General features: G+C 41.4%; 1 protein-coding gene and 1 long non-coding RNA gene across 2 annotated transcripts in view; both read right to left on the bottom strand.

The window, feature by feature from the left end:
• Positions 1-5,192: 5,192 nt before the first annotated feature.
• Positions 5,193-10,471, bottom strand: LOC119117371. The gene is made up of 3 exons (XR_005096507.1): positions 10,351-10,471; positions 9,727-9,867; positions 5,193-5,262 (listed from the first exon to the last, which is right to left on the bottom strand). It is a non-coding gene; the product is annotated as an uncharacterized LOC119117371 (long non-coding RNA).
• Positions 10,472-10,836: 365 nt separating this feature from the next.
• plxna4 (plexin A4) overlaps positions 10,837-13,740 on the bottom strand; it is a 106,974-nt gene continuing 104,070 nt past the window's right edge. Inside the window, exon 32 of the mRNA XM_037243853.1 lies at positions 10,837-13,038. Coding sequence (XP_037099748.1) covers positions 12,943-13,038 — 96 coding nt within the window. The 3' untranslated portion in view covers positions 10,837-12,942. The remainder of the gene's footprint in view (positions 13,039-13,740) is intronic.

Here is a 13,740-nt window from a genome sequence, read left to right as displayed (position 1 = left end):
GGGGATTTATTTTAGAGTACTGAAATCTACTCCTGGGAGCTTTTTTTTTGTAAGAAAGTTTGGATCTCTTCTTCAAATTTATCTCCCACGAGCTGGCCCAAAGGCGGGAAATGAGGCAACAATAGCAAAACAAAAAAACGTTTCAGGAATCATGACTTTACAACAACATTTGGGAAACAATCAGACGCAGAGGGACTCCAAACCCGGCACCTTTTTTTTTTTTTGGATGTATTAAATCTAATTATAGCCTCGGCGAGGGTTCGACTGTGACCAACCCGAACCTCGTTCACAATCTAAGCCTTGAGTAACAAATGAAGAGTGCGGCGTCCATTAAAACGCTCGGAGGGATTTTAATTTTCCATCGGTTAAAACATTTAGCGTGGTCCCACCTTTTCTTTCTCAGGTAATTTAATATGTAGTGTTTTCTCAAATGTCAATGTTGGTCCTTAGGGCCCCGCGTAATGAGAAACAATAGAGAAGGGGCCGGCTGGCTTTAATCAAATGAGCCCCGCGTGTTGCAAGCTCCCCGACGAGACCCGTTTGGTGCCAGCCGTGCCAATATTACGCCCCATTAAAAAACAATGCCCACCGCACACACACACTGATTAGTGCCAATCAAGAGAGAGAAGTGCTAGGGGAGCACCGCAGGACTATTATTACCCAAAAAAAAAAAAAACATTCATTAAGGGAGCCCAATCAAAAAAAAAAAAAAAACAAGTGCTGCTTTTATGGACAAGCATCAAAAGTGATTGTGTCAAGTAAGTGCGTTTCATCCCTTGGGGGCAGCAAAGTTGTCAATTAAGTCCCTCCAAACTCGGAAAAGTACACTAAATGCTTACATTTTGCCGTAAGTCCACAAAAAGCCATTCAATTTGTTTCTGCTGAGTCAGACCTCCCCCAAACAACTTCCATTACATTGACTGCAAGAGATCCTGCTCAGACTGTTATGCCGCCACCCTTTGGATGTACGTAACCTTCAGAAGACTTAGCGCGGCATAATTTCCAATACATATTAATGAAGCGCCTTTGAATGGATGCCCTTAGAACTTTTAGGTGAGGCTGTAACCAATAGAATTCAGTGACGGCCAAGCATGTGTGAGTTTGAAAGAGAGGCTGGAAAAAGTAACAAGCGTCATCTATCAAGCTAAATGTGCGCAGGACCCTCGAGTCCAAGTGTGCGACCGTGACTATGACGCCTGAATGGAAGAGTCATCAGCACTCGATTGCCTCATTATAGTTTGTGTAAGCAACTCTAAATGGCCGATCAATGATGTAAAACGCATTGATGATGTTTGCAATCACTCTGGCGTGCGCGTAACTGCCGAATTTGCAGGCTATATAAAACCTTGCTTCGCTGCAAAAATGGCCCGCCGTGGTTCATCAAGGGCAGAGCTTGCTATGACGGCGTATCGGGCAGCGAGGGAATTACGAGCCCTACAGCAATTCGTAAGTGATACAGATATTTGAGGTTTGACCGAGAAGCCAATTGCACTCTTTGAATCCCAAATTTAAACTCTTGGAGTCAGAAAAGCAGCAGCAGCCGGGTGATGCTTGTCCGTGACATACACGAGCTGTTTATTATGGATATGAGAGAAGAGCGTCAAAGGGCACCGGAAGACAAAGTCTGCATCATGCCAAAGATAGCTACTGCCGATTCAGCACATTACCAGAAAATGTCATTAACGCATTCACTGTCAGCCCAGTTAAAATGGATCTTTGACGTCTATGGCCGTCATTGGCAGTGAATGGGTTAAAATAAAACTGTACAGAAAAAAGATGGGAATTTAGAACAACCATAAATCGGGGGCTAATTTCCATTTTCCAAGATACGGTTCCAATAGAGCCAAGTAGGTGGCAGTCATGTTCTTTAAAATGGCAGCCTACCTCTTACGGAAATCTTCCAAACCTTCTGGAACGTCCAAAATTAAAAGCGTAATGGAGATGTCACTATTGAATATTTCTAGTATTGAATATCTTATCGATTATTCCATCAATTAATCGAATAAATTCTTATTTTGCATGAAAACTATTTCATCCTTGGAGTTTGTTTATTTGGTATTGTTTAGTGATAAAACCAACTAACCATTGAACGAGTCAAAGTTAAACAATAGCTCTAAACGATTACCCCATTATTAAAATACAATTAATCAAATTCATCTAATTAATCTGATAATTGATTACTTGTCGTCCTAAAACTTGACAGCGCCAACTCCAAAACACAAAATTCTTCCGAGCACATTACAGTATAAGCTCAGTTTTGAAAACGATAGAACGAGACGATCCTTGACAGAATGGCGAGAAGCCTTCGTGTATCTGTAGCACCAAGTTCCAGCCGCTACTTGATTGGGTGACTTGGGAGGAAATGGAAAGCTGTCCCGCCAGGTGCTTATCTCCGTCCAGAGCTTACAGAGTCACTCCCCGTCCCTGCCACCACATGGCTTTACCTTGACTGACACCCCGTGCACTGAACTTCCAATCAGGTTTGGAAGTGTAATGTTCAGAAAAGATATTTCCACATGACGGCTCTCAAAACTTCTATGACCAAATCGGGATTGTGTTTCTAGACCTTGATGACTCATGGCTAAGACTCGGCGGATTTGTGCGGAATTACCGGTTTATTAGCTGCAAACGGACAGGAACATAAGTGGTTCTCCACCTAACAAACCAGAGTGACTTACTGATAGCAAACAAGAAAGTTCTAATCCTGGGAGGCCCCGAGAAAAAGAAAAGGTATACAAAGACAGTTCTGCAAGGCTGCGGACCGCGGCGCCCTGCCGAGGATTACAGATGGCCCTCAGAACTAAATCAAAACTATGCTGACTGCCAAGGAATGGGGCTTGCCACCGCGCGGCTGGAGGCGGGGCTAGGAAGGGGGGTGGGAGGTCTGCGGCAATACAGTGAAAATGGCTTTCAAATGAGTTTTTAAAATATCTAAAAATAAATTGCGTTTGAAAAAGCCCAACAGACAGGCCCATATGCCAGCTGGATGGGGGCCAAGTGAGAAGTTGCCCTCTCCCTCCATTTCTCATCATCTCCTCCTCCGTTGTAGCTTGGCATCATTTATTTCCCCGTGTCTCATTCCCCCGTCGTGCTCTCACACCAACATACACACACGTAAGTACACACGCTGGTTATAAACAAAGGCCTCTGATTTGGCCACCAATTAGCAAGTCATGGATTAGGAAATGAATAAAGCAACTCCCTCTGAATTCACAAAAGTGGAAATCACATAAGGATGTGTTATGAACGATACGCTGTTGTCATAACGACCAAACTACTCATTACACTGATTATTAGTATACAAACAAATATTTTCGAGTCAATATTTCACCTAAAAAAAATCAGAGGGTACATCCATTATATGATATGGATGTTTTGCAAACAGCAAAATATATAAGTTTGTCGACAGGGTGGACAATTTTGGCTATTATTAGCATTTCATGAGCACATGGAGCAGCTAAAGATGAGCTTCATTGCTTTATAACTGCTTATTATGTAACTCATTGATCTTCTTTTGAAGGACTGAACTCATGAGAAAAAATAAGGACTTAATCTGCGCTCATATCGTTCAGTTAGAATATGGCGCTAGGTCCGTTAGCTAGTATTGGCAAAAGCCGTTAGTGGTATGTTGGCAGCTATTTGCATATTGTAAAATCACCTAACGTAACGACTTATGGTATTAATTGGTAACTATTTAATTTACAACTAGCCACTGTTTCAGTCTCCATTGAAGATAGAAAAAAGTCTGTTTGTGATGTTACTGGACAGGTACGTCATGACGATAAGGTGGACGACAATGCAAACTAAGACACTTTTCACATCAGTATCACTTGATCTGCCACTGTGACTTGAGTGGACTTGAAAATGAATCTTTTAGGGCGTCTATCTTGGATGATGACGGTGATGATGATGATGATGGCGTTGGAGAATCCGAGCAGTTTATGAGGCACTTTATGCGGTCTTAATGTGCTCCACTTCAATGCAGCTCCCCAGGAAAATAGCCTATTAAAGTTGATCACAAAAGCAAGTCTGCCATCAAAATGCTTGCTTTTTTTTTCGCTGGAATTTGCCCGAGAGGGATGTTCCCCTTCTCATTTAAATGACTACAATAATTCACCCAATACGTATGCAAATAGACAAAACTAGAGATGAAATTCGCCAGATTTTTTTTTTTGTTAAAAAAAAGTGTTTTGCTTTGTCTAGCTGCGGGTGACAAATCTCGCAATCACAAAAGAAGTGGGATTTAGGACACAAGACCTTGCTCTCCATCCTTTTGACAGCCCAGATGTCCAGATACTAAACAGCTCCAGTGCATTTAATCCTGAGCCTCCTTCTGGAGATTAATTTAAAACTCGCAGATGCCTTGGCACGGGCAGAAAGCAAATTCGCAACGACAACGCTCAACGTCGTGCTCTTCAAATGCGGACTGTGGAAGGAAAGCGCACGATTGCTCCAAATCCCCGCGGCACCATTTGGCACTACTAATAACGCGTTTAGAGTAAGAAGATAAGATGCAACGAGACAGATGTGTCCGCAACGGGGCTCGCTAACCTCCCGGCTAAATTAGCCAGTTTTCTTTATTCAAGAGTTGTTGTTGGCGTGTCGCTGGGCCCGCTACAAAGGCATCGCTGGGACATTGCAAAGATGAGAGAGTGACATGCTGTTCACCACCGGCTCTTTATTAAACCCAACAGCTGGGGGAAGAGGGCTCGGCGCCGGGACAGCCAACCCCCCCTTTGCCGACAAAGACAAATGGGAAAAGGTCACGCATTTGGCACGTGATCACACACGCCTCGCTGAGACGACATGAAAGCAGACAAACACGCTTATCAATTCGGCGGCGACACATGTTGGCGTATGCAAGGTGTGGAGTGGCGGTGACAAAAGGTACAAAATGGGGAATCCAATTCCGACATAATTCAGAGTGGCAGAATCCATTAGGACCTGGTTTTGAAGTCTTACGACTCTATTCATTGATCTATGATGGGATCTGCTTTGATTTGACCCAGAAGTGATTAAGCAACGAACGTCCGCTAGCTAAATGGTATCAGACATGCTAATCAAAATTAGCACCGATGTTTGTTTTATACTTATCTTGTATGATAATTATTAAAAAAGACAGGGGAAACAACACCAAGTTTATGTGAGGCTCTCTTTGGATGGATTTCTAACCGATGTTTGTGATTAGCTTACCTCTTGGTGATTCATCACTTTTCTTTTGGGTGGGTGTCAAATCCTTGGTTTGTAATGATTTCCAGGAGTCTAAAAAAAAAAAAATCCGCCGACTATTACAGCCATCAATGCAACATGTTGAAGGCATGACAAATATCAAATGACGCAATGTTAGCGAGGCAAACCTTTCAATATATCCGCCGGCAATGCATTGTGGGAAACGCAGAATAAGATCGAACTCCTCTATTAGGTAATCGATTAGTTGACTTTACGACTCTGTCCACCAATCACTCTTGGCAGTTTTTGATTGGGCTGCCGGAGTGCGCCGAAAAAAATATCAATGCTGTCGCCGTTTAATCAACTTTAACTCGACTTTCATCACATTATAGTGTTTTGGGATAATCCACAGCCGACTATTTACTGCGAGTGAATTCATCTCTCAATATTCATGACATTGCTACGAAGAAATCCCAAGGTGATGATCCATCTAACGTGACCCGAGGCCTTGTCATAACATTGTCACTGCGTCATATCAACTCCGGGGCCGTTAATAAAAGCCGACACTGGCTCGATTACTTGGCCTACATACACACTAGCGGCGTCCGAGCGCATTTGGGTGACTGTTATGAATAAACGGCGATTCACAGCAGGTGCATTCATTACGCAAACCTGATTAAAGCGGCGGAGCCCAGAGGCGTCCGAGTACCAAATGATCCCGCTCTGCCTTTTGTTATTCATGTCGGCAGAGGCACCCCCCCCCCCCTTGCCTACCAAGCCTTCGACCCCTGAGTGTGTGCTTTTGCCCAAAGAGGCCTCATTAATAGCACAAGAGTCCCCAGGAAGCCCGCCTCTACCTGCGCCGCAGATGGGTGGGGCCATTACTCGGCATTATGATGTCCACTTGTGTGTGACAAGATGATCTATGTTGCATTCGCCGCTTAATTGCCCTGTTCCCTCGCTCCACTCCGCCCTATTACTGACTCCCCCCTCCCCCCCGGAGATTTTCAATGTACATATTTGCATAATGTGGTAAAAGAATCTAGCGGCTGGGAACAAAGGAAATCCCCCCCAAAAAAGTTACACATCATTTTCTAACTGAGCTGGAGTGTCGTCTACAATTTGGATGACACACAGCAAAACTTTTGCAAAACGTATTTTACATTTTAGACCTTCATAATATGATCACTTCGAAGCACATTTTTTTTCTATATTGAGTTTTACTACATGGCTGTTAACTTCTTTTTATAAGCGATAAAGTCTGACTTAAATAGCTGAAAATTATATTTTACGATATGATGATTGCATTTGAATGGGCAATGACTTTTTCCTCCAAATTACCGCAGTATAAAAAGTCTACACACCCCCGTCCAGCTGCCAGGTTCGTGATGTAAAACAATGAGACCTCGATACATCCTCCAAAAATAGAACCCATAACTCCATTTAAAAAAAAGAGTCAAACAAACAACATAGATCATATAGTTGCATAAATGTGCACACCCTTAAAACTGGGATAAGGTTGTATCTCCCGAGACATCTTCCTATGGATGTGCATGTTATTAAGTGACACACGCAATCAATAGTAAACAGAGTGCTACCACATGCACTTTCCTGCACCTTCAAACTTCCTGAAGCTGCATGTACCCCCGACGCCCCCCTCCCCTCCCTTTGGGCTCCCGCACGCCCATCAGATAGATTCCGGATCACCCTTGCTTGCTGACCAGGCACTAAATTATTCATTTGAAAATAAGTCCACATTAAAAATGCAATGACCCGCCGGAGTAGCTCACCGTAGAGCAAAACTGCAGCGCTTAACATGTACGGAGGGGTAGTGGTAGTGAAGGGAGGGGAGGGGAGGGGGGGATCGATTCTGGGCCCCTTTTCTTTTTAAGTGTGCATCTCTAATGTTGATTAAGTGGGCGTACGGGCCGGATGAAAGTTTTTAGAATACAGATACAAACGGAGGTAAAAGTCAGAAAAAAAAAAAAAAAAGTTTACGCGGCAGTAACGCACGCATCAGCAAATATCATTTATGAAGCCGGTCTAATTTTGCTGACTGGGAACTTTTCTGCTTCTATCAAAAAAGGTAAAGCGAGGGGGCAGAAACCTATTATAATCCAGATTTAATAGCCTTGACCCTTGGCCACAACCTGGAGAAGAATCCTCTGGGTTTTCAGGTCAAGGTTTGTATATTATTAGCGTGAAAAGTGCAAGTATGAGATGGCAAAGCTGCGGATTTGACTTTAGTTCAGTTCTCTTACATGAAATATATGAGAAGTGTGTTTCTCGAACTGCTCAATGGACAGCGCAAGTGCAACACAGAAACACAAATAGGCGCACTATAAAAGTGGCTGGCCTTAGAAGAAGAAAAAAACACCGGGGAGAGTTACTTTTCATCCTTTGTCAGCTCTTTTTGTTTAGCACCAGGGACTCTTGTCCGGGATAATGCAACTGCAGACCCCGGTGGGAAGGACAAACGACTTGACTGTTTATTGGAGGAAAAGGTGTTCTGACGTCAAAACCTGCTCGGCCAATCAGGGGATCTGGATTCCAAGATCGATAATTGCGCCATATGGGTGTTGGGGAGAAAAGATGGAGACACTTAAATAATTTTTTTTTAGCTTTAACCTGGAACCAGGAATGTGAATAGAATAAAAGTAATAGAGGTGTCTGCTTTTAAGTGTGTTGTCATCATTTGTTCAGTTTCACCCTTTTTGTAGGTATTTGTTTCCATTTGGCTCATTAAATTACCGTTTAACTGCTTGATTGTCAGAAAACAGGATTACTATCTAATAAATAAAAAATAATTGTGCATTCATTTAATTCAATTAAATCTTATTTAAATGGCACCAAATCACAACAGAAGTTAAAAATAAATCTTTTATAAATATACAATTTGAAAACAAAACTGAATATTTATGTGTTTGACTAAATATTTTCTTATTGAGTTATTCAAAGTGAATGAAATAAAAATATTAGTAAAATAATTTGACCTATAAACATACAGTTAACAATTATTTGTATGACATCAAATGAATTACAATATAATTTTTTGAATAAAATCTGGACAATAGGTAATATTTTTATTTACTAAATAAATTGAATCGATTTATTGAAAATAATAAAATAATAATACAAAATTATTGAAAAAACAAATCTACAGGTAGTATATTGAACATTTATATATTATTTGATGAAATTATATTTTACAGTATGTATATATAATAATATTTTATTAAATCATCTGTTAGTTGATTTATTGAAAATGAAATAAAATAGAAGCATATCATTATTTATTTTTTTATTTTTACAAATACAGCATAGGAAACATTAATTTGATTAGATAATTGCTCAGCTTAGATAATTAATGAGAAATTGAAATACTTGATATGATTATTATTTATTTATTTGATTGCTAAGTGTAAACTGCGCTTACTCTAACGTGATCCGTAGGTGCATTTAGTATTTGGACGGCAGCCAATTCAATTCGCTTGTGCTCATACGGCGCAGTGTTGCCATGGCGTGCGAAGGGCCGTGTTTGGCAGGTGTTGAAACAACTATCCGTGGCACAACACACGCAGACAGGGTCCCAATTATCTCGGTCAAAACAATCAGCATGTGTGAAGAGACGTGACGGTACACCTGCGACACGGCTTTTGCCGACAAGTATCTCACTTGCTCGTCCTCATCTATTGCTGTCATCCAGCTCACTCGCTTGCTCCTTTGGGTTCGTACAAAAAATCACCCCGCACAATACAAACAGAAGTTCTTCCACAACATAGTTTCAATTAAGAACGAGTCAAAAACGCGGGAAGAAGAGAGTGGCAATTTACTTGCTCAATGGGCAGGAACAAATGGGGAAAATAACAATCAATTGTTGATTAATTTGAAAAGAAAGTCGGCACTAAAGTTGGTGATATGTATGGGCTATAAGCGGGGGAACTCAAAAAGCATCACTCGACAATATTGTGCTTTATAAAAACATACAGGAATCATGAAATGATTGAACAAAATAATTAATTTGCTTCAATATGGCCATTATGCTGCTTCTTCTGATGTCTGGGGAAGTCTTGGTTACAAAGTTTCAATATTATTAATAGTTTTTTGCAGAAGATAAAGAATATATGCTCATGAGCATTGTTGTCTGTCTACGTGTTTACTTTGTAAAATCAAAATAATTTTTGAATTTCACAACCACTACATTGCACTACATACTGTGTTCATGGTTTTGTAGCTTTTCTGTTTCCCGCACACGTTTTTCCCTTAACTTCATTAACATCCCACTGCTGCAGTGCAGTTTCTATTGACAACCGTCTCAGCTCAGCCCGATTGTCTGGAATGAAAACATCCGGTTTTTGGTATCCCTTTGGTTACATTTACAATTGCTTTTGAAAATCTTCTTTTGACGTTCAACATTCAGCACTTTTAGTCTTGTTTAACTGCAACAAGCATTCCTCCCTGACATCTCCAGGGGGAGAAGGATTTAGAGGGAGGAATGCTGCAGCAGCTACCTGAGAGCCAAGCGGATGAGTGGGAGAGTGTTGGGAAGGCGTGTACCTGGGAGAACCCTTGACTGCCGCATCAAAGCGGTCGACGGATGTTCTGTCGATGCGCTTTACCGACTCCTACTCGCCGGGAATTTCTCACGCTTGTCCTTGGAATCACTTGCTGGTCTGACAATCACGTCACTCCGGGCATCTGTTGGGTTGAAGTCAAACGAAGTCCACTAAAGGAGTCTTTTATGGTTCATTTGCCTTTTTTTTTTTTTTTTTGTAGCATAAGCTATATGTATATTAAATTTGGTATTGTTAATTGAACTTTTTAAAAAAAAGTTTAAATACATATATATCTAAAAAATAATCAGATAATAGTGATGGTGGAAAATATATGTATATAGTTGCACTTACATGGAATGAAAATTCAGGATGAAGCTGAAAAGTATTGTAACCTTTTTTAGGTTAACTTGTGTCCAGCTGCTTATTGTTGTTGCCTTTTTTCACACAATAAGAAGCTGGAGGTAAAAATTCACAGCAGGTATTTATTTGGTCCAGTAACATTTCCGAGCTTTTTTAGGGGACGCCTCTCTCAATTCAACTTGGTAGTTTTAATTTCATTTAGTTTATTTTAAATAAATAAATCCACGAATTTACATTGAAGCTATAGCTAACAATGTTAGCTTACCTGGGACGTCCACCTCCTGTGCAACGTATAGTTGGAAAAACGTCAATTAAACAAGGCTTTTTTGTTTTGTTCGTTTTGTTTTGTTTTGCTAACGATGTTCTGGCTCGTGCTTCGCTGATGACGTCGGCCACAACGTATGGTCGCATTAAGTGACGTCATCCCATGGTAATTTCCTATTGGTTCTTTTTCGATTATTTTGGAGTGACGTCATGGGGTGTGATCTCAATTTCGTTCATATTTATTTATTTATTTATTTATGGTGGCCCTTATTTTCTGTGGACCTAATATTTTGGCCATACTTGACTTTTTATTATGTACACCTTTTAAACATCTCCCCCACATTAGTTTCGACGTCGTTTGGAGGCGTGGTCCCAAGCTGTACCTAATATTCTGGCAATTTTTAACCCTTAAACACATGTTTTTAAACCTCTTGGCTGTACCTACTGGGAATTATACTGCATTAAATAAACAACAACAATAAGATCCTTGGTTTCTTAATAAAGTTTATTCTATATTACAAATAGTATTTTGTTCTGGACTGCAAAATAGGAATGCATTATATTTACATACACAGGTATACAATTAATTATAACAAAGTTAGAGAAGCTCACCTTCTATCCCCCCAGGCTGTTTTGATCTCTTGATAAGATACTCTTTATCTTTCAAATATGGTCTAGTAAAATTCTGCTTTTGTATGTGTGTAAAACACCTGCTATAATACTGAGCTAGGAGGACGTCTGTACTGTAATTCCTACAAAACATTTCAAGGTGGAAACTTTATCTGTACTGTCACTCGGTGGTGCATATGTACACATGGCTGGTAGGGCTTCTACACACAGTGTTTATTTAGCTTAGCTACATGAAGGACACGGCTAATTTAGAAGTCTACCCATTTACTGCAACCTTCTCTATCTCCATGTCTTGATATGTTTGACAGCCAGCGTGACCAGCGTACACCCCGCGAGCGGATTCGGGCTGCAGAATGTGAACGACAGCCGACGAGACCAGTCCGTCGACAACTAAATTTTTATCCAAATCGGTCAACATGCAAGTGTTTAGTGCACAATGGAGCCTTGAGATGCGAGTATTTTTTTTTTTAATATACAAGCCTTAGTTTGGGTGATATTAACGAATTAATGGCATTTTCATTCATTTCAATGAGGAAAGACGATTTGAGATTGGAACATTGTCTCGGAATAAATTCCTTGTATCTCAAGGCACCGCTGTATACTAATTATCAGATTCTGCAGCGTCAACTGAATAAAGGTTCCACCTTAAACTTCAATACGGCTATCTGCTTTTCCTTCTCTCCAGTCTTCCAAGCAAAACAAAGTTAAACAAACACATCCACATCATCATCGCAAGGCTTAGAGTTCTTATTTTTCATTTTTTTTTTTCTCCTTAAATACGTTTTTTCTTAAATGGTTTTACATGCGCTTAAAAAGCCAATAAAGGTGGACCGAGGGCGGCCTCCGCACATTCACATCACCACATGGGGCACGTTGTCAAGGCAAAAGAAAGGGCAGAGCTTCACAGGATACAAGAGGTGGCCTCGCTCTCTCGCTCATCCGACAAGTCTTCAGTTCACCATCGCACCATTGTTCAGTTTTTCTTTTTTTTCCGAGGCGCGAAGACGACACCAGCGCCTCCGCGGCTACACTACGGCCGGCGTCCACATTGAAGGCTTGTGCAAAACAGGAAAGAAAGGTGTGGAAAAGCCAGGAGCCACGGAGCATCTCCACAAACTGAGGTCAGAAAAGTAGCACACAGGTTCCAGTCACAAGTTTTTTTTTGTTTTTTTTTGTGGTTGTCCTTTTTCTTTTTCGTTGTATTTTTTTGTTGTTGTTGTCTGTGTTCCTCTGTGGCACTTGACAAATACATCTTTTTGTGTTGAAAATGTCAAGCTCCTTTGGTTTTTAGGCTGACCAACTTTGTATGTCCGCACATCCCGGGACATTGTTGATTAGTGTGTGTGTGTGTAAATGCGTGTATGTGTGCTCTCAAACCACACACACACACACACACACGTTATCTTTGTGTGCTTCTTACAGAGGAGCCCATCGGGCCGCGTCGGGCTTGGTAGAGGAGAAAGTTTTTTTAGCCAGATGGAAACGTGGAAGCTAATGCTAGTAAACGTGTGCTAATGTCGGGGTCATGGGGACGCGGGGAGGGGGCTCTGCAGCATTGTCAGTACCCTCCTGAGCCCTTAACCTCAGTCTAGAATGCAAATCCAGCTACAAGGGAGAGAAAAAGGAACAAAATATTTGCATTGATCCCAGTCGCCTGTCCAAGATCCGTAGAACCGCCGTCAATTTGTCGCACTCCTCCCGATTTGAAAGCATTACTGTTCGTACATTCTTAAAGGCAACGTAAAAATGTAAAACATTTTTTCGGTGTCTGTATGCAGCAGCGGATGAGGGACCCAAAATAATTCAATCGAGGAAGCAGGAATGAAAACATAAGAGGAACAGGTTTTCGCTCAGGCACGGCTCGGTGTCGGACAAGAGTGCGGACGGTGGGCGGAAGGGTTGGGAGGGCGGAGGGGGGATGTCTCTTCTCTTCTTCCCAGTGGCACCCTGGGAAGTGCGGTCCTCAGCTCTCCAACGTCATGAAGGCCACCACCTGTTCCAGTTTGAAGGCCAACCGCTGCTTCCTGGCCGCGTCGTCCTGCTCCAGTGCACAGACAATCTGACACACAAACACACACAAAGCGAGGGAAGTTATTGTGCCCAAGAATCAGGAACAATCTCTTCCTCTATTGCGCAGGTGTCAAACTCAAGGGCCGGGGGCCACATACGGTCCGCCACATCATTTTATGTGGCCCGCGAAGACAAATTGTGCATCAAATTCGTGTCATTACTAGAATTGCAAATTGTCTTCACTTTTAATAATAACAAACTTGTCTGATTTGAAAACGAGTCATTTGTCAGTTTGTTTTGTAGCTTTTACCGTATATAATATGAGGTGCTCATACATTTATTTGGGTTGACAGTCATAATGGCCCTCCGAATGAAGCTATGACTACAATGCGGCCCGTGAAAAAAATGAGTTTGACACCCCTGCTCTATTGTATGCTCTGTTTAGAATAAATACATAAAGGGGACAAAGAATAAAACTGTTTGTGAATCACGATAACTTCATAGCGGCTTCTTCTAGTGTGCGAGACGTAAGAAGAGTTTCACAACTACAGTGACTAAATGCTGGTTGTTAGCCTGTTAAGCGTTGTCTGTTAGCATCAAGATAGCATACATGAAGGAAAATTATGTCATTCTCATTATTTGATGTTGAGTTTGACAGCAAACTTCAGATGTCATGAGTTGAGTTCATAGCCACCATACAGTTTTGCTTCACTTTACATGTTAGCATTAAGCTAACGGACATTACACGAAG

This window comes from Syngnathus acus, chromosome 23 (assembly GCF_901709675.1).
Source record: "Syngnathus acus chromosome 23, fSynAcu1.2, whole genome shotgun sequence".
Taxonomy (NCBI): Eukaryota; Metazoa; Chordata; class Actinopteri; order Syngnathiformes; family Syngnathidae; genus Syngnathus; species Syngnathus acus.
Note: the sequence above shows the minus strand (reverse complement) of the source record. Positions and strands in the feature narration are given on the sequence as shown.